The sequence below is a fragment of the Hemibagrus wyckioides genome, linkage group LG29 (genome assembly GCF_019097595.1).
Source record: "Hemibagrus wyckioides isolate EC202008001 linkage group LG29, SWU_Hwy_1.0, whole genome shotgun sequence".
Classification (NCBI taxonomy): domain Eukaryota; kingdom Metazoa; phylum Chordata; class Actinopteri; order Siluriformes; family Bagridae; genus Hemibagrus; species Hemibagrus wyckioides.
Window position 1 is genome coordinate 9393303 of NC_080738.1, and position 26743 is coordinate 9420045.

The 26743-nt window shown below is 37.2% G+C and overlaps 1 protein-coding gene across 5 annotated transcripts in view; it reads right to left on the bottom strand.

Annotated features, from left to right (window-relative positions):
* The window catches only part of LOC131349345 (collagen alpha-1(XIX) chain-like), a 90941-nt gene extending 68301 nt beyond the window's left edge, over positions 1-22640 (bottom strand). For 4 of the 5 annotated variants that reach the window (XM_058384950.1, XM_058384953.1, XM_058384954.1 and 1 more), the window contains exons 1-15: positions 22488-22640; positions 21222-21341; positions 18481-18552; positions 18079-18178; positions 14879-15002; positions 14456-14731; positions 13495-13575; positions 12484-12621; positions 12113-12175; positions 11069-11113; positions 10539-10592; positions 9555-9599; positions 6985-7038; positions 4717-4770; positions 2838-2864 (exon numbers count right to left, since the gene is read on the bottom strand). In XM_058384950.1, coding sequence (XP_058240933.1) covers positions 2838-2864; positions 4717-4770; positions 6985-7038; positions 9555-9599; positions 10539-10592; positions 11069-11113; positions 12113-12175; positions 12484-12621; positions 13495-13575; positions 14456-14731; positions 14879-15002; positions 18079-18178; positions 18481-18552; positions 21222-21306 — 1218 coding nt within the window. In that variant the 5' untranslated portion in view covers positions 21307-21341; positions 22488-22640. The remainder of the gene's footprint in view (positions 1-2837; positions 2865-4716; positions 4771-6984; positions 7039-9554; positions 9600-10538; positions 10593-11068; positions 11114-12112; positions 12176-12483; positions 12622-13494; positions 13576-14455; positions 14732-14878; positions 15003-18078; positions 18179-18480; positions 18553-21221; positions 21342-22487) is intronic. The other variant, XM_058384951.1, reaches the window with a different exon arrangement.
* Between the last annotated feature and the right edge of the window lie 4103 nt (positions 22641-26743).

Below are 26743 nucleotides of genomic sequence, written 5' to 3' on the forward strand. Positions count from 1 at the left end.
TGCAGTGGTGTAAAGCACGCCGCCACTGGACTCTAGAGCAGTGGAGACGCGTTCTCTGGAGTGACGAATCGCGCTTCTCCATCTGGCAATCTGATGGACGAGTCTGGGTTTGGCGGTTGCCAGGAGAACGGTACTTGTCTGACTGCATTGTGCCAAGTGTAAAGTTTGGTGGAGGGGGGATTATGGTGTGGGGTTGTTTTTCAGGAGCTGGGCTTGGCCCCTTAGTTCCAGTGAAAGGAACTCTGAATGCTTCAGCATACCAAGACATTTTGGACAATTCCATGCTCCCAACTTTGTGGGAACAGTTTGGAGCTGGCCCCTTCCTCTTCCAACATGACTGTGCACCAGTGCACAAAGCAAGGTCCATAAAGACATGGATGACAGAGTCTGGTGTGGATGAACTTGACTGGCCTGCACAGAGTCCTGACCTCAACCCGATAGAACACCTTTGGGATGAATTAGAGCGGATATATAGTGTATATACACTATATTGCCAAAAGTATTCGCTCACCTGCCTTGACTCGCATAAGAAATTAAGTGACATCCCATTCCTAATCCATAGGTTTCAATATGACGTCGGTCCACCCTTTGCAGCTATAACAGCTTCAACTCTTCTGGGAAGGCTGTCCACAAGGTTTAGGAGTGTGTTTATGGGAATTTTTGACCATTCTTCCAGAAGGGCATTTGTGAGGTCACACACTGATGTTGGACGAGAAGGCCTGACTCTCAGTCTCCGCTCTAATTCATCCCAAAGGTGTTCTATCGGGTTGAGGTCAGGACTCTGTGCAGGCCAGTCAAGTTCATCCACACCAGACTCTGTCATCCATGTCTTTATGGACCTTGCTTTGTGCACTGGTGCACAGTCATGTTGGAAGAGGAAGGGGCCAGCTCCAAACTGTTCCCACAAAGTTGGGAGCATGGAATTGTCCAAAATGTCTTGGTATGCTGAAGCATTCAGAGTTCCTTTCACTGGAACTAAGGGGCCAAGCCCAGCTCCTGAAAAACAACCCCACACCATAATCCCCCCTCCACCAAACTTTACACTTGGCACAATGCAGTCAGACAAGTACCGTTCTCCTGGCAACCGCCAAACCCAGACTCGTCCATCAGATTGCCAGATGGAGAAGCGTGATTCGTCACTCCAGAGAACGCGTCTCCACTGCTCTAGAGTCCAGTGGCGGCGTGCTTTACACCACTGCATCCGACGCTTTGCATTGCACTTGGTGATGTATGGCTTGGATGCAGCTGCTCGGCCATGGAAACCCATTCCATGAAGCTCTCTGCGCACTGTTCTTGAGCTAATCTGAAGGCCACATGAAGTTTGGAGGTCTGTAGCGATTGACTCTGCAGAAAGTTGGCGACCTCTTCGCACTATGCGCCTCAGCATCCGCTGACCCCGCTCCGTCAGTTTACGTGGCCTACCACTTCGTGGCTGAGTTGCTGTTGTTCCCAAACACTTCCACGTTCTTATAATACAGCTGACAGTTGACTGTGGAATATTTAGGAGCAAGGAAATTTCACGACTGGATTTGTTGCACAGGTGGCATCCTATCACAGTTCCACGCTGGAATTCACTGAGCTCCTGAGAGCGACCCATTCTTTCACAAATGCTTGTAACAGTCTGCATGCCTAGGTGCTTGATTTTATACACCTGTGGCCATGGAAGTGATTGGAACACCTGATTCTGATTATTTGGATGGGTGAGCGAATACTTTTGGCAATATAGTGTATATATATATATATATATATATATGTATATATAGTATGAAGTATGTATTTTGTGCAATCAGCTATGTTGAATAACTCGATAACTTTACCTTTGCATAAAAGCATATTGACAGGGCTACAAATTGTTGTGACAGAAAAATGTTTGCTTTATCGTCAGATATACTGTAGTCAACCTCTTATTAGCTGCAATTCTAAATGGGCATGTGAGATGTACATGGCCAAACACACAAAATTAAAAGCACCGCATGTCCCTGTACTTACTCACAGCATGTATGATTTACCCACATGTTGGAACACTACTTTTATCAGGATGTGTATAAAAACATTGAACATCTGCCTCCTAGAAGTCAGTACACACTTCAGCATCAAATGTTTTACGAGCACTGGAACCATTTTAAAAACGTTCCACTGTTTTCCAGCTGAATACCTCAATTAGATATGCAACAGTGGAGTGTTCTTCTGTTACTTGACTTGATTTATGTCTTGACGGGTAAAAGAATTCTAAAACACCAATATATCTGAAAAAAATTGCCGCTTCACAAAGGTTTCTTCCTCCAAATACCAACATAGCCTTTTTACACAGTTCATTCTCTGATGCTTGCACACTGAAAGGACAGTATTCACAGTGCAAATCTGATTAACCAAATTTAGATTTTAGTTGTTAATTTATTTGAGTTGTTTCTAGTGATTGAAATAGCAAAGATGCAATATATTACACTGAAATGAAACAAATGGATTCTGCATGATTGCTTTGTGCTAGGTGTTCAGACTGTAAACGAAACTCCAATGCATGAAATGCTTTAGCAATAGTTTATAACTTTGAAAAGTATAACTGCCTCAGATGCAGACAATTGAGCTCATTATCAATATTTGTTTTATGTCCTCAGAATGAAAATAAAACTGAATAAAAAACTGCTAATTAGGAAGGCACTTTAATGCCATTAGTCAATACCAGTTGTTGTTGTCCTAATAAAACAGAACCAGGAGTTACGCCAAAAAAAAGTAAAAAAAAACAACACAGAAGATCCAAAAACTACAGTTCAGTCATAATGAAGTGTAGTTTATTGACAAGATCTTACATGTTCTATAAATGGTGAAAAAATACTTACAGAAATCCCTGGTGGACCTGCATCTCCCTGTAAGAAGGAAATGTTTCAGGTGGCTTTGTTGTCAAACGTAATGGAACAAACTATGATCCATATTTAATTTAATACTGAGACACTTGTTCCATGTTAAACTATTCTGCAGGTTGAATGTCACTGATACTGTTAAGAAGTTGTGTAGCTCTTCTAACTCTGTCCTGTAAATGATATATTAGAAGAGCACAGAGACACTCACACAAAGGCACTCTAAAAGGTTTGTAATGTTAACAAAAAGTAGGACAGTGTTGTTTGGAAAATGTTACATGTCAAGTGGACAACTATTTAATATCCGAAATTTACAATTTCTGCTTTGAGGAATGTGTATGGCCACACAGACGATCCACGGTCAACAATGACTCTCATGTATTTCAAGATATGTGCTCCTATTTCAAAAAATGTTTAAGTGTAATTGTTCTCTATTGTTAACCTAGACAGTAAATCTTAGATGGCTTTTTAAATGGTTGTCATGTTATTGTAATGGTATAATAATGCACACATAAAGCAGGGTTGCTGTGTTAAAATACAGAATTTTCAGGCACCAAGTGCAGAATCCCTGTCAAATTATACTGCCATGAAGCATGTGTTTCATTGCATCATTACTACAGCATGAGGCCAGGGTTTAGTCATGAGCTACATTCGATGTAAATGACAAAATAATAAAGAAGGGCTTTATATGAAAGTGATTTCTGTAGTAACCATCCAAACCTGATGTTTTTTTCAGCCATGATGAGGCTCTTTTCACATAGGCATTAATTACATACATTCTCCATCTAAACGTCACTGTAAACCTCTATTCATCTAAAGTATATTAATTAATTCATCTTCTTTGTATTTGTTTTAAAACTTTGATACAAAAAAATGTTAAATTAAGTGCCATTGGATATTGGATATGCCACTGCAAGCAAAAGCATGCAGTGAATGTGTAGCAGTTTATATTTCAGTGTTAATGTGCATTTGTGTTGCAACACAGAAAGGGGGATCATGGGAGAATGTGGTGCATGTGTTGAGTGTTAAGTGCTATGCATTGGGTGAACTGTGATTAGTTAGTTGTTAGATGGACCTATTCAGTCGCACACCTGGAAATGTTGATGATGTGACTTGATGATGTGATGATTTTTTTACATGGGTTAATTCATAGTAACACTGGTCAAAATACACCTGAAGTGTAAACAATCACATTTTCCTGATTGCAACCAATACTTTCCATTACATATATGAAAATCTCTTTTTAATTCTCAGTTCAGATTTGATCACTCAAACTGCTTAACTTTTTGTTTAAATTTCTCACAATGAACAGCAAGCACAAATAAACAAATAAACACTTTCTGCTTCCCCCAATGTAATATGCCCACATTAGTGTATTTATGGACAAAAACAAACATTGTTTGAATATAAAGTAACCATTGTAACACATTATAATGGCCAGTTTAATCCTGCATGATCAGGATCTTTCTTCTAACAGACTCGCAATAAAGACAGCAACTTTAAAAACATGAAAACTAAAGCATCATCATCCGGTCTGATAGCACTAATAGCACAATAGTTAATAGGATATGCTATGATACAAAAGCCACTCATACTGCCAAATACAGATAAGTTAAATCATTCTGGTGAGAATTTACTTTGTTTATAATTGATCTGAAGTTATGCAAATTTAATTTTCCTTTAGTTTCCAAACACAGAACTTTTGGTTTTTCTTCATTGTCTAATTCTGTAAATTCTGTTGTGACTCATGCAATGCTGGTCCTAGAGCACATGCTCATGTTACTTGCCGAAGTATAAATCAGCCCTGTGTGAATGTGCATATGTGTACAGACAACACACTCCTACTCTCTAGGTGACTTACTTTATCACCTTTCTGTCCAAGTCGGCCCTCAGGTCCTGGGTCTCCTTTCAAACCCTGAGAAAAAAGAATAATACACAACAATATTTACTATGATACTTTAGTATGCAGGTGGACATATTTTTAGTTTTTATTTCATAGCTTAATTATAATTTCTGGGTGTTACTCTCAGTCATGTTATGCACAGAATGCAGTCGTTTGCAAAAGTCACTGCATAACACTACACTGTTCATGTTTATTGGTGATTTGAAATGGCTTATGATACATACAGTGTAGGCTAACTGCACATCATTCATGGATCTTGAAATTGAGATCTGCTGTTGAAAATCCTCAAATTGCTGATTTGTAACACATTGCAACAACGCACCAAAATTCTGCTATTGTTTTACGTCATTGCATATCATGTTAGAGCAACAAGGTTTTATATATGATTTTGTCACAAAACACTTCGAATTCACACAAACCAGTAGTTTAAAGCATACAGGGACCCAATTTTAGATGGGGTGTTATATAGCACTCTTTTAATTGCTTTGAATCTTATGATTGGATTCTCATTTGCAGCTTTTGTGCCAGTAATCTCCATCTTTAGGGTCTTACCACACATATACTAGATAGAAAGGCTTTAGACTACTTTAGAATAACACTGAGGACTAGGGACTGATCAACCATTACTTTATCCCTCTGATAATTTCAAACCCTCCTTACCGGCATCTTTTGGAAAAAGGGATTCATTATAGTTTCTCTCTCTCTCTCTCTCTCTCTCTCTCTCTCTCTCTCTCTCCATTCCATTTTGGTAAATTCTTCTGTTAAGAACACAAATTTTGACTATTTTTTATTATTTGTATGTCAGAAATAGTATTCCTCTTATACAAGTAATTGGCCAATAATTACTATTTTTATTGTATTAATGAACAACACACTATGCTTTTCATGAATGTCATGAATGTATGCAAGGATTGAGTCTTCTGGACAGCGTTTGAGTTTTGCAGTTTTGATGCACTTTTTTTTGTTTTGTTTTTTATTCTATTGATAAATGTGATAACTGACTCTAGTCTTTCATTTGAAGTTTATGGAGATAATATTACAAATGACTAATTAGTTCATCATAGAAATATTGCTAAGATAAGAAATATGTCAGTACACAATATAGAAAAACTGCTTTTGTTACCTGTAAGATGGATTTTTGTAATACCTTAATGTCTAGGATACAGTAGCTAGAATCCCAATTAGAACAGGAAGATATGAGCACATAAGTCATATCTTGTTCATACTGCATAGGCTCCGGGTCAATTTGTACAGTGTTTCAAAAATATTTCTATTATGTTACTATTATATATATTACTACGAATAAGAACTGAACAGCGTAGCACCACAGTACCTAGAGAACTTGTTTTTTATGATCTGCCATGCTTACTTCAAACAAAGGTACAGGCTGTTTGTTGGTACCTCAAATAGTAAAGGCTACAGCAGGGGGCAGAGCTTTATCTTACATTGGAACAGCCTTCCAATTACTTTTTAGGACTCATACACAGTCTAATTGTATAAATCTAGTCCCAAAACATATTTGTCTTTGTAAATAGTTTTTTCTTAAGTAAACAAGCAGATCTGGAGGGTTTACATGCATAGAGAGTAAAGTGAAATGTTTGGAAATAATCACCTGCCCACTCTTATGCATTCACTTAATTTTGTTGACAGAGGAGTGGCTGCTTACTTTATGTACCAGAATGCCCTCATGTTTATGTTCTCATTATTTGTCTCCTTGTTTAAATGTGTAGAATAATATTTTGCTTTTTTATTGGAGCTTTCTTCTTTTGACATTCCATAGACAGAAATTGTTAGCAAATTGTTAGAGATTGTCAAAGCTCAAGTGACCCTCAAGCATCAATGAACTGAAGCAATGTTGTAAACAAAAGTGGGCCAAAATGATATGAGAGACGGATACAGAACACATCTATGTCAAGTTATTATTGCTAAAGGTGATTTTACATGATTGTGAATTTCAGTTAATTTACCTAATTAATTTTTCCCTATGGTTTCAGAATGTTGGTTTACTTTTTTTTATGGAAATGACTACATTCTGAACACTTGTTGTGTTGTGTAAAAGGATATTTGTTCAATTACTTACTTTTTTGGACTTTTTTCCAGACTTTCTGATTTTGTTTTAAGAGAAATGACTAAAGGGATCAGTATCTCTCAGGCCATCTATTCCTATGGCTACTGAAGCATTTAACTCAAAATGGACTCAAAATGGACTTAATGACTTAATCTTACATCCAGTCCAGGTATTCCCATGGGACCAGTTTCTCCTCTAGCTCCCTTTTCACCCTGAAAAAAGGAAGAAATGAAATTCAGAAATATAAAAAAACATCTTTTTTACTGTCCCACTATGTTTTAGTTAGAGGTGTGCATAAAATCAATATGTCATTAGGTGAAGCTATTTAAAATATAATTTTATTTTCACTGAGGCTATATGAACCAGTGGTCCTGAAACTCTATAGGCCCCTTGGCATTTTTTTAATGAAGACAATCCAACTATTCGCTTATTTGGCTTCTTATTTTAATGTGTGCAATAATACATTAGCTTTTTATTGGAGTTTTTTTTTCCCTTTACATTCCTTTGACAGAACTTATTAAGTCAAAGCTCATGTGGTCCTCAAGCATCGAAGAACTGAATCAATGTTGCAAACAAGAGTGGGCCAAAATTTTGCATTTTAGTAAATTATTTACTAAACATATAAGTTCAGCACTTTGGTCAACTAAGTTGTGTTAAATGTGCTTTAAAAATAAATTTGACTTGACCTGACTTGACTAAACATATAACATCATAACAGTACTGTGCAAATGGTATAGGCTGTCAGTAAGAATGCTTTCCAAAATAGAAATGTTAAAAGTAGGTTTTTATCAATTAACACAATGGAAAGTAACTGAACAGTAGAGAAATCCAAATCAAATCAATATTTGGTGTGACCACCCTTTGCCTCCAAAACAGCATCAATACTTCTAGGTAAACTTGCTTACAATTTTTGAAGGAACATGGCAGGTAGATTGTCATAAAAATCTTGGAAATCTAACCACAGATCTTCTGTGGATGTAGTCTAGCTCAAATTCTTCTGTCTCTTCATGTAATCCTACACAGAATCAATGATGTTGGGATCAAGGTTCTATGATGGCCAAATCATCACTTCCAGGACTCTTATTTTTCTCTACACTGAAGATACTTCTTAATGAAATTGGCTGTATGTTTGGGGTCATTGTCCTGCTGCAGAATAAATTTGGGGCCAATCAGACACCTTCCTGATTGTAATGCATGATGGATAAGTATCTGCCTGTATTTCTCAGCATTGAGGACACCATTACTCCTGACCAAATCTCAAGCTCCATTTGCAGAAATGCTGCCCCAAACTTGCAAGGAATCTTCACCATGCGTCACTGTTGCCTGCAGGCACTCATCATTGTACCACTCTCCAGCTCTTAAGCAAACAACCTGCCTCCTATTACAGCCAAATATTTAAGATTTTGACTCATCAGTCCAGAGCACTTGCTGCCATTTTTCTGCACCCAGTCCCTGTTTACATGCATAATTGGAATATTCCATAAGTTTATTGTCATGTTAGTTTTGTTTTATGTTAATAAAACATTGCCTGGTTTTAACAGTGTATAGGTCTAATTTTCTGCAATGTGGGTGATTGAGACTACCACGGAGATATGGGTGGGAAGGAAGGGAAGGAAGGCCTCATGATCCAAAACAGCTGAAGTAAAGGACTGACAAAGAACCTCGAATGGACAAAACATGGATTCTAGACTTCAGGCTGACTGCAAAGGAAAATAATTCTTATATTTTATATAGGATTTTATATTTATATAGTAATTATATTATAAATCGAATTACTTTTAAGCTTGTGAAAATGTAGGAACTATGAACAAAAGCTGTAATTCCTTAGTTATGCTATATTTTTGTTAAACCTGTTGAATTAAACCTGAAAGTATACACTTCAATCGCGTGTTGCTTGCTTTGTTTCTAATCCATTTGCTGGTGTACAGAGGCAAAATGACCAAAGTTGTGAAAGTGTCCAAATGCTTATAGACCCAAATGTATATGTAACATAAGTGATTAAAAAACAAAAATTTCCTCCTACTGACTTACCAATCTAGTTGGAAGTGTTGTGTTGTTCCAGGACAATAATTCACACCATTGTGGGGTGATAGAGTCTGATGCAAAGCACTTTTAAGCCTGGTTTATACTTGACATATGACTTTCAGTGTGCGTGCAGATGCAGTGGTAACACAAGCAGCATTGCTCACATACTCGCTGGGTATCTTATGTACATTCAGAAGTTTTAAAAGTGACATTCACTAGCTGGCAGTTCAGACCCTAAGCATCCCTGTCCATCATGTTTCTCTATTTTTGACATAAATTTTTCCCTTTTTTTTTTTTTTTTTTGCTGAACTATGCCAGCAAAGCATGTCTTACTAAATATAAGACTAAAATATTTTGTACCCTATTAATTTATATGTGGCATGTCTGAATTTGGCCCCCAGTAACATTTCATTATTCAAGTATTAGTACATAAAATCAGTCTTCAATATTTCTAAGTTCTTTAAGTTAAATTGTAAATAAAATAAATAAATGAAACAAAAGAAGAGATTTCACTCATGACCCCATTTGTAAACCAAGTGACGTGTGACTTAACCACTTGAGCCTCCGTCCTATCCTCTTTTTAGAATTTTGTTCTATTTATGTTCTTTCACAGATATGAATCAGCTTCTGACATGTTAAATAATAAACAGCTATCAATTCCCAAGGAATCACAAGGTGAAGTAATGTGGATCTTCTTACGAACCTTTTCACCATCAATCCCTTGCTCTCCAGCTGACCCAGGCTCACCCTAGACAAGATGACAGAAAACATCTGAAACTTTGCATTCTTGTGTTCCTTGAAGCATTATGAGATTTACCAGTGTGCTGAAGTTATCTTATATCATGTCATCTTTGCCCAGTTCTGGTTGTTTGAGCAGGATTTTACAGATCATAACCATGCTGCATTTTCATATTGCTAGATTTTAACAATTCTAAAAACCAGCTGGGTATCACAGTGTAGGTGCAGTAGGTACTGTTTCTGCTTCACAGAACCTCTAGGGTTCAATATTCAGTGTTCAAAGTTCAGGTTGTTGTCTCTGTAGGGTTTTGTAGATATTTCCTTTGTATGTGTGTGTTTTGTTGCTCTAGTTGCTCTAAATTGCTGCCAGGAGTGTATGCATGTTTTAATGTATCTGTCTATGGTGACCAGTAATGGACTGGTGTCTCATTGTGGTGTATCCCTGCTTGTTCCCAGTGATCTAGGAGAGCAGCCCAGATCCACATCAATCATGATCAGGAATTATGGTTACTAAAGATGAATGAATGAATGAATGAATGAATGAATGAATGAATGAATGAAATAGTTAATTCTATTCCATTATTTCATTATTTTTGTAAATATATGACATCGGAATCTTCCCAGCAGGTTTTTAGCTTTTAGAGGTTTTTAGTTTCACTGCAAGAAGAAACAAGATTCTGATCCTACACATTTTAAATTCCAAACAATGCTGTGTGCAGGATTGGAATTTTGAATCCTGGTGTTGGCCCAATTTTGACGTGCAGCATAACAGTTTGTCATTTGTATATACACAACGGCTTCATGTTTACTCCAGGCTATTTCAGGGTGCAATGTAAGCCACATTCGCCATTAGACAAAATGGTATTTGGAAGCCGTGGTAACATGCCAAGGTTCTTGGGACCCACAAGTGGCAAACACTATAAAAATATGTTTATTAAGTGATACTCACCTTATTTCCCGGATGACCGTCTAAGCCGGGCATGCCAGCAATGCCCATGTCACCCTAAAAAAGATCCTTAGTCTTAATGAATGGTTAACAAAACAGAACCATAGTAAACTTCAGTGGCAAACCACAGTCCCAGTTATCATAATGAATTTTGGTATTTGCTGTCTAGATTAACACATCACGCCTGCTGTTATAAGTATTAACAGCATACCTATAACTCATAAGTGCTTAGAATAGTCTCAACAGACTGGAAATATCTTGGATGATTTGTTAACTGTTAGTGATCCAGAGCTGTTCCTGTGAAATTTCTTACAGATATCTACCATTTGCCAAAAACTGCAAATGAAAGAATCTGGCCAATTAGGCTGTATAATATTTGCTATAGGTTATGTAAATGCTACAAGAATTCCAATCATAATTAGCCTTCTGTTTTCAGAATCAGCCACAAAAACTAAAATAACCTCTTTTTTGCTCATTATTCTTTATTGTAGCTGCACTATAAAATGACAACGAAAAACTACAAACATATATACCTTCTCCCCAGGAATACCAGGATACCCATTAATTCCTGAATCCCCCTGGAAAAGAGAGAATGGAATAAAACATTTATGCATGAAACATACATTAGTACAGCTGTTGAGGATATCTTTTTTAACACAGTGGCCAGCAGCTGCAGAGTGGGATAATATTACTTGACAATTAGGGGAGAGTACACGCCCTGGGTCTGCAGTGACCTTGTTGGACATGGATGACTGTGCTGGCATCCAGTTACTTGATGTCAGATATTTAAAGATTTATTTGTCATTATGATGTAACTTTTGTATACATTCTAATTTAAAAGAATAAAAATAAGACACAAATAAGATACAAAAAATAAAATAGAACATACAGGGCATATAGTGAAAATACAGTATGGTGGTAAAAAATGCAACAGAAAAATAAATATATTTTTAAAAAATGTGCGTTGTTTGTCCTAGGACAAAACAAAGAGTTAGAAAACAAAAGGATACACATTTTGTATGTGGTGACATATTACTTGCATTTTGTTTTAAGTAACTACTTTTTCTTTGAGACTAGCACAAACCCATAGTTTGCCTTAAAAAATATCCATGTGGCAGGAAAGGACTTGTTTGATTAAATAATTATCTTTAAAAAAAAAATTCTGCTTCAGTATAAAGTTGATTTCATTCAAAATGGAAAAATGCAGAATTTCAATTGGCTCCTGTGTCTCACCATAGCAGCTGGTAGCTATTAAAATGTTTTTAAAAAATCCAGTGATAATGATGACTTTGTTAGCATGGCGCTCTACATAACAGCATAATGAAGTGAATGATTTTTGATTTAATTTGTCACCTGTTTGTATGTGTCTGTGTCTTATATACTGTATCAATAGCAGCAGACATAAGCAAATGGCAGAAACTTTGCATTACACATTGGCCACAAATGTAGATCTAAGATCTGCTTTAAGAATTGACTTAAAAATACTTTATTGAATAGTATTATGAGCTGCCTTCTTTATATATATAATATAAATAAAACTACATTTAACTTTTTTAATTACAATAATCAGTTTATACCTTCTCTCCTTTATCTCCTTTAGCTCCAGGAAGTCCAGGCACACCTTGATGACCAGGCTCTCCCTTCAGAAAACAAAAAGTTTGTTTGACAAATAGCTAGCCTTTTAGTAGTACTTTTTTTAGCCAAATTAATAGAAGCATTACAGAAGATCAGTGACATTTTTTACCATTGCTGATGTGTATGTCTTTAAACAAAAAGCCCCACATTTCTAAAATGTTTTTACTCATACATCTGGTTGTTATCCAGGAAATATGTGTTAACATAAAATGTGAATTAACTGCACATTATGTTTGCATGCAGCATTACTTTATAACCAAGGCACAAAAGAGTCTCACTGCAAGCACCTCAGGATTATGACAGTTAAACTTACCTTCTCTGCCCAACACTGGCATTGATCAGCAGGCTGTTGGGTTGGTGTGGACAGTAACACTGTGGGCTGTTGGGTTTGGTGCTGGTAACCCGTGAGCAATGGGGAAGCTGTAGGAGCATGGATTTCTCTAACACCACACTGGTCAAACAAAATAAAGCATAATCCGATCATTTACTTTAAATCAAAGTACACTTGTTTTTTTATATTGCTCCATTGAACCTGTTTTATTGATGTTATTTGCGTCACTTGGATTTGCTTACACTGGGCTTTATTTATCAATCATTTAGTAAATTTATGTGTAAATTGTTGCATTAGCCAAACCGAACAAAACATTTTCTACAAAATCTACAAAAGTTTCAGAAACACTGATTTTCTTTGTACTCACATGCATATACTGAACACCTGTAAAGTGCAAAGTGCATTCCAAGCACAACTGATCTGCATTTAATGACAGCGGAAACACAAAATGAAAACTAACTGGTGAAAGAAAGGCAGAAATGGGAGTAGTTTTTTTCCGTTCCTGCATGCTGAACACCTGACACAAGGAAAGTACTATTTTTATTTCATGAGGCTTTGCCGATGTAGTGGAAATGTTGCACAGCTTTAAAAGAAGATGATGAAGCAAACATGATACATCCTTTCCGTCATAAGCGTGACATTAAACTTCCAGGAGCTTAGGCATTATAGCTTACAGCTATGCCGACACACTGGCCCATCCTCCATGTACAGAGTAGTATTTCTTTTGTTATAACTGAATCATTGGTTTTACCTGTCTTCATATTTTGGTTGTGTTAGCTCACATTGCTTGCCCCTGACAAACTACATTATGATTTTGTTAGCAAACTGGCTGTTTTCCACAAACCATTTTAAAAGGTGTCTGTATTCAGATGACGTTCAACAGGGCAACATGAACTAAAATAACATTCTGATATACATTTCTTATGTCACTTCTCCTTTTTTGGAATTAATAAACATGCAACAATATATAAGTTAATGATAAAGCTTTCTTACAATGGCTCCAGGTTTATCACAGCAATTCGCCTCTTCTGCCACATGGGGATCACAAAAGATCAGAATCTCCTGAAGCTCAATCTGTAAAAGTAATTTTAAAATTTAATGAACATATAATGAGATGACCAACATTTTTTACTTTTTGTCTCATAGAATTAGACTGATTTTACAGAGAAAGATTATTTATTTATTTATTTATTTATTTATTTATTTAATTGCTATTTGTAGTTCTGAATCTACAGTGTGAAATCTCCTGAAATCCTAAAATATTTCAACCAGAACTACCTGTAACTTCAACTTTTTTATAGTGTAACTCTAAGTTACTGTAAGAATAAGGTTTTGATATCTGGGGGAGAAGATTGTAATTAAAGATTTTATTCCAGTACCACTGAAAGGTACACCACTTACCTCTAGATTTATAACCTATTCCTTTCTTTAAGATTAAAAAAAAAATATTGGTCAAATACGGGCTTGAAATCATTCTTGGCTATTTTTTCAAAATTAATACACAATAAGTGGTCAGACCATCACATACACAATATGCTAAAAATTTTTGGACACCTGACCGGCAGACCGATTTCCCATTACAGGAGTCGTCCCCATGTGCTGTTATAATAAAAACATGTTTGCTGAGGAGGACTGGGGTGCAGTCTTCATTTCAAGTCACCCCTAAGTTGATCAGTGGGGTTTAGGTCAGGGCCTCTAGCCTTGGCAAGCCATGTCTTTATATGGCCTCACTTTGTGCACAAGGGCATTACTATGCTGAAAATGCTTGGGCTCAATCCCTTATTCCAGTGAATGGAAACTGTAATCCTAAACAGCTGTGTGCTTCCAACTTTGTGGCAATCATTTGGGGAAGGCCCACATTATGGCTGTGATGAAATGGTGTCCACAAAACTTTGGCCAAATATGTTGAATTTGTTCCAAGACTTTTGTATGAAATTTCCTATTAGAAACTCACGTCCACTGGTCGTCCATCCTCCACCCTAGTAGTGATAAGTGCACTTCCATCCAAGTCTACTGCATCTCTAACTCCAGTCAGACGTGTCTCAATCAGCTTACAGTCTATGTAGACTGCAACACTGCTGCTTCGTATTGACACCGCAAACTTATGCCACTGGCGGTCAAAGAGGACATGCAGATTCCGGCTTTTGAATACATAGTGGAGTTTGTTTTTCAGAAAGCCCACGGCTGAAAACTCAACCACCTTTTTAGCCCCATCCACGATTAGTGATATCTATAAAGGACAAACACACATTAAAAGATATAGAATGTGGATATTGTATGACTTACAAATAATAATTAGTTTTTCATCTAATAATCATGATTATATTGAAGTGACATAAGCAGGTTATATGCAAGTGGGACTCCATTTTTCTCATACTTGTGATTCTCCAGCCTGATCTAAGAGCTGCCAAAGAAACCATCGATCCTTCTTTGTAGTTTTTCTGAGACGGAATGTAGTTACCAGGGAGTATTCATGAGACAGCCCACTCGCGAACGCCAACCTACAACCAACAAACATAAACCTCTGTTAACTGTTCAAACCTGTTGGAGGCAGCCACAATACAAAGCAAGAGTATGAAAAGCCAATAAAGAAACAATACAAAGACAACTCAAAGCCCCTATCCCACCCAAAGCCAGAAGTCTGCTCAAAGCTAAACTATGGGTATTAAATCACTAGACTGTCTTTAATAAGTGTGACTAGGCCTGACTAGGTTGCCACTGCATGGCCAACATCTTTTTAGGCACAGTAAGACCAGCCCACAGGATATGTGTCATTTGCAAAGACTGGTCTATCATTTAGAAGTAATACAACTAGACAATGCATGGTACTTATGCCTATGAATCACTTAAAAATAATACAGTAGTGAGTAGTAAGGAGGAGGCTGCACCAGTGGTAGATTTTCCCAAAAAGTGTTCTGTGTTTCAGTGAGCTGTACCAAGGATAAAAGAATGCAAAACAAGACTCACAGGAGACAGAACTGAGCTGCACGGAACTGTGTGTGCATGTATATGTGTTTATGTTGCTGTGGACCCTGAAGAATGTGTGAAGGTAAAGTGCAGAAAAGAGGAATCAAAGAGGGAAATAAAGAGGACTGCTTGAATTGCCCCAAGCTTGCCTCCCATTTCTTCAAGTCCTCTTGAACATGGGAGGTGCCACAGTTATTTATCCACAGAAGGGAGTAATTATGTCAAAAGTCATTATATTTCACCAGGTCAACAGAAGAAAAGAAATGATGTTAGAAATTCTTTGTTCTTTTTAAACGTATACTTGAAAAAAATGTCATGTCAAAAGGGGATTGAAGATAAAAAAGAATCCTTAACATTGGGTAGGGAAAGTCCCCCAAAGACCCCCAAAGCTTTGTTTAAAGATTTTTGAGATTATACAAGGTTTCTTCACTTTCCAAAAACATTTACAGACAAAATAGTCAATAAAAATTAATCAGCCATCACTTGGTTGGCAAATGAAACCTCTGATGTGCTACAAAATCACATCTCTTGGTTGCTCAGACTAAAAAGACTATCCTCATTAGCCACACTAAAAAGTGGTAACATAACTCAGAAATACCTTGCTATCTAAGTGCCTTAATGCAGGCTAAACCTAGTTACCAAGTCACTATCTAAAGCCTGACAACTTTCAAATATAAAAACCTTCACATCCATAAAAACATGCGTAAAAAAAGCCATCCACATGGTGTCTCCTTTAATAAAACTAAAACATATGGTTTACAAAAAAATAGGATGTGTAGGCCACCACCACTTAGAGTACTGTAAACCAACAAATCTTAAACCAAGAACTTCAAGTCTTCTTTTTCCAAGTAACAGGATCATTTCAAAGTCAGAGCCAGTAAATATGATCCAAGTCTCCGAAAGATGAGCCCAGCAACATTTCCTGTGAGTAAAGTGAGAAATGTCTGGAGCTGAAGCTCCCCTGATCCTCTGTATCTCCAGCTGGCAAGCCGCATCACCTGTCAATGCTTGTCCATGATTGCAGGCTGAAAGGAGAAGGGGCGGTTAAATGTCCTTAGTATCTCCTTCCCTTCTGTCCTCTCTATGTTTAGGTTCATAGACGGCTTCTAAGTTCCAAGAAGGAACATAAGTACAACAGGAAGCTGCAAGTTAATAAAAATGTAATAAAGCAACCGATCACCAATTACTTGTTCTGGGGCCATAACAAAGCAAACATGGTCAAGCTGTGAATAGCCGTGTTTAAAGTAGCCTAAACAACAATAGTTAATCCATGCACATAATATATTTACTGAAGCCTTTTATTGCTTTGGGCATTGTTATGGCTTTGGGCATTTTATGACAATTTTATTTCATGCTATTTCATGATAAAAGATCTGAAATATTATAAACGATATATTTGTAGACAAAACAGGACTTAAAAACTGAAGATACAGCTTCACAGGAATGCCATTATAAGTCTTATGACAGAATTATGAATTACACAGTGAACAGCTAATTGTAACATCTGCAAATGAATTATACATACAGCATCTATTTTCCATTTAATTTCAGTCCTGTGCTACACAACTAGAATCCTTTCATGTCCTCACAACACATTACATCTGCAATTTAGTTTCATCCAAATTATTCAACAGCTTACCTCAGAGTTTAATCTTATTAGCCACATAAATGGAATGAGCTCTACATGCAGACTATACCTAGGACTCCCTGGATCATCCGGCCAGTGAGCCTAGTGCTGCACTGGTGGGCTGTTCATCCGGGTATCAGTTGACCCGAAGGCAAACTTACACCCTGAGAAAATATTAGTTTGCAGAACAGAAACTGAATATAATCCTGGCACATTTTCAGATCTTGAGTGGTACTGGGCACTTGCTAAGTAAATGTAGTGACTGGTATTGATGTGTCTTTTTCCAGTCACAGCCACATAATGCCAATTCATTAAGAAAAATCTCAAAAAAAACTGTTATGCATTCTTTGGGATTTTTATCTGTGAATCCACAGCATGGTGAAATTCATTTTGATAATACTGCTCCGGTGGCATGGTGGCGTAGTGGCGTACTGGTTAGCACGTTCACCTCACACCTCCAGCGTCCTGGGTTGGCGTCTCGCTCCTGCTCACTGTGTGTGTGGAGTTTGTATGTTCTCCACGTGCTTGGTGGGTTTCCTCCCAAAGACATGCTTCTAGGCTGATTGGAGTCTACGGATTGCCCGTAGTCTGTGAGTGAATGAGTGTCTGTGTGTGTCCTGTGATGGGTTGGCACTCTGTCCAGGGTGTATCCTGCCTTTAGGCCCGATGACTCCTGAGATAGGCACAGGCTCCCTGTGACCCGTGTATAGATCGGATAAGCGGTACAGACAAGGAAATGAATAAAAAAAAAAAACTGCTCCATCAAAACAGCACCTTCAGAAAGTCTCCATCACCAAACAATTACATATAAACTGCAAGCACAGATAGCACTGCTAAATGTAGACAGTGTTCTTATAAGAATCTACTTAGTGAATATTTCCTTAGTTTTACAGTAGATCTGTGCACATGAAATAAAATCTATCCAACAGCTCAGTTTCAGAACCAAACACTATACATCCATTTCTGCATAAAACCAAACTTACTCTGTGGCTTTAACCAGGGGCTTGCTGCCTAGTCTGAAAAAAGGTCTGTCATCTGTACTTGTTCCCTTACGAAGAACAAACTTTTCTGCCAAATCAAATCCTAAAAAGGAGAAAAAAAGTAGGTTAATGTTATAATATACATTACATTTAGCTACGTTTTTGACCAAAGCATTTTGCATAAATGCAGCTACAAAAGAGTAGAAATTATTGGCTAGATTTATGGTTATTAAATCAGTGATTAATTGATATGACAAAATATAAAATATGCAAGATTTCCACACATCTTCCATTGTGGCAATTATTTTTTTTTTAGAATAGTTATAAATAACATAATTAACTGTCAATTTATAATACCACATGTTAACATCCTATACGGGACATTTACATCAAGACATAGCATACCTGTAAACTCACGACCTTCATTCATATGGGCATACCACCTTTTCTCCAGTTTTAAAAGAGGGCACAAATGACCTAAAAAAATTAAATGTAAAAAATAAATGATTATACGAGACATTGTGAGCAATTATTAAATTATATTAAATATATACAAATATATATATATATATATATATATATATATATATACACATACATATATACACATACATATATACACATACATATATACACATACATATATATACATATATATACTGTATGTATATATACTGTATGTACCAAACAAAGCATAACATTATGACCACCTGTCAGGACCAGCTGGACAGTTCCCTGCCAGGCCCAGAGAGGGCGCTGGCAGGTGAACCTTGGAAGCCTGCTTCTTTGTGTGTCTTTTGTTACGCCCTTCCTATCGTTCCTATCCTGATTGTCACCTGTATCCCATTAGCCCTAATGTCTATCCCTATAAATAGGGATCCTTGTGTTTGTGTCCTGGTCCATGATTGTTATCTGTACCATGGTTTCTGTTGGGGTTTTGTTTGCTAGGTTCCATGTCCAAGCTAAGGTCTAGGTTTTGTTTAGTTTAGTTAACCACGCCATGTCTTGTGTTACGTTTGTTTCCCTATGTCGTGTCTTAAATGTAATAAAAGCAGTGCTTCGCTGAATCCTGTGCATGGGTCTCATTACACCGTGTGCTGGCGTGCGCACACACACCACGGGCGTCTGGGGTCGAGCCCCGCATAGGGCGGGGGTCCCAGACCTTACACCACCCGCCTTTTCCTGCCAAAACAGCCCCAACCCATTGAGGCATGTACTCCACTGAAGGTGTGCTGTGGTATCTGGCACCAAGATGTTAGCATCAGATCCTTTAAGTCCTGTAAGTTGCGAGGTGGGGACTCCATGGATCAGACTTGTTTGTTTAGCACATCCCACAGATGTTCAACTGGATTGAGATTGGGGAACTTGGGGGCCAAATCAACACCTCAAACTTGATGTTGTGCTCCTCAAACCATTCCTGAACCATTTTTGCTTTGTGGCATGGCACATCATTCTGCTGAAAGAGGCCACAGCCATCAGGGAATACCGTTTCCATGAAAGGGTGTACATGGTCTGCAACAATACTTAGGTAGGTGGTACATGTCAAAGTAACATCCACATGGATGCCAAGGTTTCCCAGCAGAACATTGCCTGAAGCATGACACTGCCTCCGCCAGCTTGCCTTCTTCGCAGAGTGCATCCTGGTGCCATGTGTTCCCCAGGTAAGCGACGTTCACGCACAAGCACCCGGCCAGCCTCGCGATTTAAAAGAAAATGTGATTCATCAGACCAGGCCACCTTCTTCCATGGCTGCGTTGTCCAGTTCTGATGCTCACATCCCATTGTTGGTGCTTTCAGTGGTGCACAGGGGTCAGCATGGGCACCCTGACTAGTCCTGGCTATGCAGCCCCATACACAACAAACTGCAATACACTGTGTATTCTGACACCTTTCTATCAGAACCAGCATTAACTTCTTCAGTTTGAGCTGTTTGAGCAACAGTAGCTCATCTGTCAGACTGGACCACACAGATCAGCCTTCCATGACCCTGTCGCTGGTTCACCATTGTACCTTTCTTAGACCACTTTTGATAGATACTGACCACTGCAGACTGGGAGCTGCAGTTTTGGAGATGCTCTGATCCAGTCATCTAGCAATCACAATTTGGCCCAAACTCGCTCAAATCCTTATGCTTGTCCTGCTTCTAACACATCAACTTTGAGGACAAAATGTTCACTTGCTGCCTAATATATCCCACCCACTAACAGGTGCCATGATGAGGAGATCTCTCTCACTGCTCATAATGTTATGGCTGATTGGTGTATATTGTTTTATATTTTAGTACATAAATATGTTAACTGTGAGTATGTCATGTTTTTTTTATATGTACCTTTCCCATTGATTAAAGGTTGGTTTTCTTGCAAATGGATTAGTTTGCTGCTCATGTAGCATTAAGGTGTAATGACTACTCAGCAGAGATTCTCAAATTACAATCATTTTTTATTCCAGGCATCCATTAAAGATTAATCTATATTCAGGAAAACATGCACATTTGTATCTCAGAATAATACAATAATATTAAAAGCAGACGTTGGTAATAAATGATGACGTGTTGCTGTATGTTTATGTGCTTGCTGACTATTCAGACTGTACATAAATCTACTGAAACAGTTGAGGAAAAAAAAGATCCATAGCAGTGTGCATGTGACACTTGTCCTGGTGACCTCTATGTCATACATTTATGGAAACATGCAGTTCATGTCAGAAAGTCACTAGTCATATATGTAGCCGCCTTGAAGGAAGCAAGATATTTTTTACATCAAATAATTAATTTACACCTCTGGTTAATTCAATAACTCATTTACACATAAGTGTTAATTAAAGGTGATAGTTATTTTAAGTCCTTCCCCCATCTAAGAGGTCAGCTTTACCTTCTATCATACTATGTGTGGGCTAAAGTTGGCAACCTAAGCAACATGATGCCACTGAAGTAACAACTACATTTAACAGCTCTGGTGTTTGGAGATACATTTACTAGCCTTGGCATGAAGCCCACCCACAACTGCAAAGCACAAATGCAAACTAATCACAGATTCAGTGTTGTGCAACATTCGTTTTCAGTTCTAAAAAAAAAAAAAAAACATAACGGCGCAGGCATATACAAAGATAGGTAAGTGAAGTGTAACAGATGGAGTTGACATACGTACCTATTTTATCATTTACTGCCATGCCAAAAGTAAAAGGAATGGCATTTACTATCCAGAAGAAAATCCATTTTAGCCAGTGACTCATTTCTTCTTGACCATGAAAATGGTGTATTTGAATAACTAAAACAGAACACAATGTCACTTTTCACTCAATGTCACCTTAGAGCAACGTCGTAAATATGACATAATTAATTCACTGTTATCAGCGAATAATTAACTGCACATTATTTAAAAATGACAAAAAGCAAGACAATTGTTATTTATGGACAGTTATGTTATATTTTGTATTTTAACAGAAATAGACTTTGAACAGCAGGTTGCTTCAACCGGCATATAATATTTTTCATTGATAATGTAGACTCCACTATTTTCCCAGATTATATCAAAACTGCATAACAAAATTGAACAAATTAATGATCAAGTAAACATGTGTGTGTGTGTGTGTGTGTGTGTCACCCTCCTTAAGTTTTTTCCGTTTAACCTGATCTCATCATCGGTTTACCTGGATTTTGAACTTGAGCTCGCTACAACTAAGCTGTGTATCCGTCTCATATGTGAGGTCACATATTCCATTAATAAATACATCTCGTGGCTGTGTCCCAAACAGCATACTACAGTACTAGTTGGGTTGCCATAAGGAGGTACTATTTTGACTTGCTCTTTAGTGCAGTAGTATGGGTTTGGGACGTTGCCCATGGATCACGTGGGGATCAGAACGTCTCTTAACACTTGGATGATTAGTGCGCAGGAAGGTGTCACATCACTTACCGACGGGACAGTGTGGAATGTCAAGACTACGGTCCGGCATGTTGACCAGTCAAAAATAAACTCATAAATGAATATCGCGCGAACATGTGTGCTGGTGTGTGTTTATCATAGGTGCTCGCAGTGTAATTCCATGCTCTGGACATATAGGGTTTTTTTTTTTCTTCTTCTGCCGCCTGCATTGCACACGGATGACTGTGTACAGTTGAAGTGACAGTAGTATTATACAGTACACACGCACTACACAAGCGATATGCTGCACACAATCTAACTGCACATTTTAGCTCGTGTGAGAATACATCTGCTCTGTCTCTGTATAAAAGGCGTGCAGAAAGACTTTATCGAAGACTTTCGTTCAATTCGCAGGAGGCCGACATCATGCGAGGCGCCAGAAGAAACATCCACATTTATAAATGACACGGAGCCAGTAGTAAGCTAATACTCCACGGAGGCGACACTACCCTGGGAAATGAAACAAACAAAAGAAGGCAACGTACTTACATCTACTGAGAAAGTTTTTTCCCGAAGCCTCTGGAAGCGCTATTTTAAACGCGCCTTCGGTCCTGAACACACACTTGGAGGTAAAAAGTGAGAATGGAAGCTCATGGAGGAAAGCGTGTCCTTATTAGTCGCACTAACTGACCCTCCCACTCACTCACTATTCTACACCAGTACATACAGATACATCACCTACTGAGATGAACACATAATAGCCTACTGTATACACATGCTATTTACTGCAACCAGCCTAGGATGAATAACAAAACACTCTGGGTTCATTTACACACACTGTATGGGTTATGTGTACAGACCATCATCTGTGGAGCTGGGAAGATGGTATAAAAGTATTAGAATATGAATTCATTTCTCAAATATTTGAAGTTTTAGACACAAAACATTAAAAACATATTTTATGGTGTATTTAATAAATGTACTTCCATGTCTCTCCTTGATGTTTATAGGTTCTTAGTCTCGTAACAGTGGGACTGTCAAGATCGTTGACATTAGGCTAAATATTATATTGAGAAAACCAGTAGTCAAGGCTGCTAACATGTTAGCTATCACACTATACAACTAGGCCAATAGTTCTATACAAATAAGGCTAAACAAATTTGGACTTGGGTTCAAGAATATTCAATTTTTATTTTAAAATTTCCACATTTAAATGGTTTTATAATTTGTTTATATATTTCGATTATATAAATATGTACAGTGTATATTAAAGACATGTTCTACCCTTAATGCAAAAGCAACGTATAAAAAAAGTGAGAAAAAAAAACATTCAGAAACGTTTTAGTATAAATAAAAAAAAAAGTAGGATTTTCTTCACATCTTGTTTTTATCCACCTGCTGAAGCCATGGTCCGCAAAGAGCTTACAATATCAATAGCATGCACAATATCTCACTTGTTAAAAGTTCTCAATCAGCAGAGGTGTATAAAAGAATTTTCAAAACATTATATATACCATGGAATACTGCACAGTTTATCATCAACAAACAGAGAAAATGGAGCACCCCAGTGACATCAAGAACAGGACATCCATCCAAAGTAAAAGGACAAGACAAAATCATAGCAGGGAGGCCGCCCAGAAACCTACAGCATCATTAATGTAGCTGCAGGAATATCTGATAAAACAAATACTGATTAATCTCTGCATGTGACAACAGTCTCTCATATTCTTCACAGGTCTGGGCTATGGGGCAAGAAGGCTAGACAGAGGCCATTCTCACAAAACAAACAAAAAAAAAACATCAATGCTCAACTACATAATACCCCAAACTATGTGCCAAAATGTGCTATGGTCTGGTGAGACCAAATCAGAATAATATAATAATTACATCATTCCAAAAGGTATGCTAGTGCAAAAAGGTTTTCCTGGTGGTCCAGTTCAGGATCCCACTGTGGCCCAGGTTTGATTCCTTGGCAGGGAACCAGCCCAGCCACTAAGGGGTTAACTGTTAGTGCCAGTCTCAAGCCTAGACAAAATGGGAGGGTTGTGTCAGGAAAGGTTTCCGGCATAAAACCTGTGCCAAATCACAATATGTGGACCTGGTGGTAGCAGCATCATGCTTTAGTGAGGCTTTTCTTCAGCCAAAAATTTTTAATCAAGGTGAATGAAGTCATTAATTGCTAAAGAAATACTAGTCAATTTTAGTGCACCATCCTCAAGTGTCTGCTAGTAAGCTGAAGATGAAAAGAAATGTTACCTTTCAGCATAACTATTATACTTCCAAATCAACAAAGGTATAGCTTAAACAAAAGAATAACCTAGACAGAGCCCAGACAATGAACTATAAATCTGCTGGGTGACCTAAAGCAACCTGTCCACTGGAGATACACTTACAATTTAAAGGATCTAGAATGTTTTTGCAAGAATGTGTGGGAAAATATTGCCAAATGAACATGTCAAGATGATAGACCCAAAAAGACTGAGTAGTGTAATAGAATTAAAAGATGCTTCAACAAAATGTACAGACTTTGAAAAAAGTTGCTGATTGACAATTTACCTTAGTTTCATTTATTTTTTATTATTTTATTTTTATTTACATCACAAAAAGACTTTTTTTATAACCAGGGTAAATTTACAATTTGTAAATTGCACATTAATAACCTTTAAGTATGTACTATACACTATAACACATACAATACTGTAAATAGGATATTTATAAAGAAAATGTTATAAATTCTATATTTGTAACTACTTTTTTACATCTTAGTTATATAAATATATATTGACTAATATTTACTAATATATTATTTATAACATTAACTCATCTAGACATTATGGAGCGACAATTAAAGTTTAAATTTAATTAAAGTGACATTATTTAAAATTTATCCGCTTATTATTACGAATTATCACTAATAGACTGGGAGAGCTATTTGACTACACTAACATTTTCAAAAGGCTCTGCTTCTTGTCAATGGCTAAATGATACTAAGCAGTAGTGTAGACTGCACTGGATGAACATATATATGTATAACCTCTAAGCTCCTTATACTAGAGAGAAATTTAAGGTATGCAAGTCACTTGACACTGACAAATTTGATGTTTGTGGGCAGGTTGAAGAAGTACTGTTTTAAAATTACAACAAAGAGGAAGTCATAAAACTGATTCAGATCTTTTTCTTTTGTTGAGAAGTGTAAATTGATTTTCTGCCACCAGGGGTAGCCATTCATTCCTAAAAGACAGTGAATTACAGTAAAAAAAAAAAAAAACAAGTGGCACTGTGAAAAGTGGTTGCCATGACATACTATCAACATACAATGAAATACCAGTCTTTCTCCTGCAAGAGGGGGCTGTCATGAGCTTTACACTATATTTGACAGCATTTGATCGCAGAACACTGCACTTTAATATATAGTATGTTTGTCAGTTTAGAGATATTAGCTGGTGTTTGTAAGGGTTTATACCTAGGGGTGTTTAGTCTTATCTGGAAAGGGCTAATTGGTATGAAAACCTGCAACCACCCTTTGGGGATAAGAGTGGACATTCTTGGTTCATAAGCACATGTGAGAGCAGAAAAGCTAATCAGAAGTTCAGAAGAAAAACAATGTCCCCCTCTGTGATTGAAAAGGATAACAAACACATTTCTGAGACAACCTTTGAATTATGCATTAAAAAAGAAAAATTTGTCATGTTATACTTTTTCACCCATGGATTTTGCAGCTTTGGGAACCAGAGTTTAAATTCAGGATGTCCATATCCAGGATTTTTGTGGTTTTACCTGTGTGTTTGAGGCAGTAGGGCTGTAATGATAAGACAAAATGTTTGATTCTGTACAAGGGTCTCAATATCAGCGCATCGAACACTAGATTCAACCCGCTGAATGAAATAAGCACAGACTCATGTCGGCAGCATTGCTGATACTTTTTATGCCAAGTTGAACAAGTCTGGAAACAATAAATCAGAAACTTGTGTTCACCATAGAGTACTTATCTTCAATGCAGAAATCTTCCATTTAAATTGAAGAATGACTTGTCTAATTTCATGTTTTTTAGCTGGATTCAGTTCTTTGTGTGCAGTTTTTAAGGTGTTGTTGGAGTTGAAATTCTGACTTGGCAAACCTACATACAAGAGCAAATAAGTGCCCTTGGCCAGAGACCTAATGATTAATCAGCCATGTTTAATTTTGTTACAAAATAACACACAGCTTTTGTTCATTATATGCTTTTAAGAGTCTGAATGTATCACGCAAACAGTGTGTCATTATTAAAAGTTTCAACAAGTGAAATAAACTTACGTGTAAATGGTGAACAATGAATGAGCTAGGCTAATGAATGTCAAGTTAAAATTGCAAACATATAAAAGTGGAGGAACATATGCCATTTTTTAATATATTTTTGGAATTAGGCTATTCTATAAACAAGTCACTCATAAATACCTCAGAAATGCTTTGTAAATTCCTTGATGCTAAAATTTTTAAATAGTAATGTAAATTAATTGTATATGAATTGAAGATAAAGGAAAGATCTAGAAATTGTAGCTTGTCAAACAATAATCTTCTCATCATTTATAACAGTAGAGTATTTACTGTGACCTTTTTTCTCTGTAGGTGATTTTGCTGTCCATATTGATTAAAGGCTAAGAGGATGCTCTGCTCTAAATGTAAATGCGTACATTTGTCACGTGACCAGATCGCCTATACAATTTTTGTATGCAACCGTATCATTACATTTCCTTGAACAGAGCTGTCTGCTGACAAAGTACACTGCCAGACTAAAAGCCTCCCCATTCCAAACCCTATACACTATT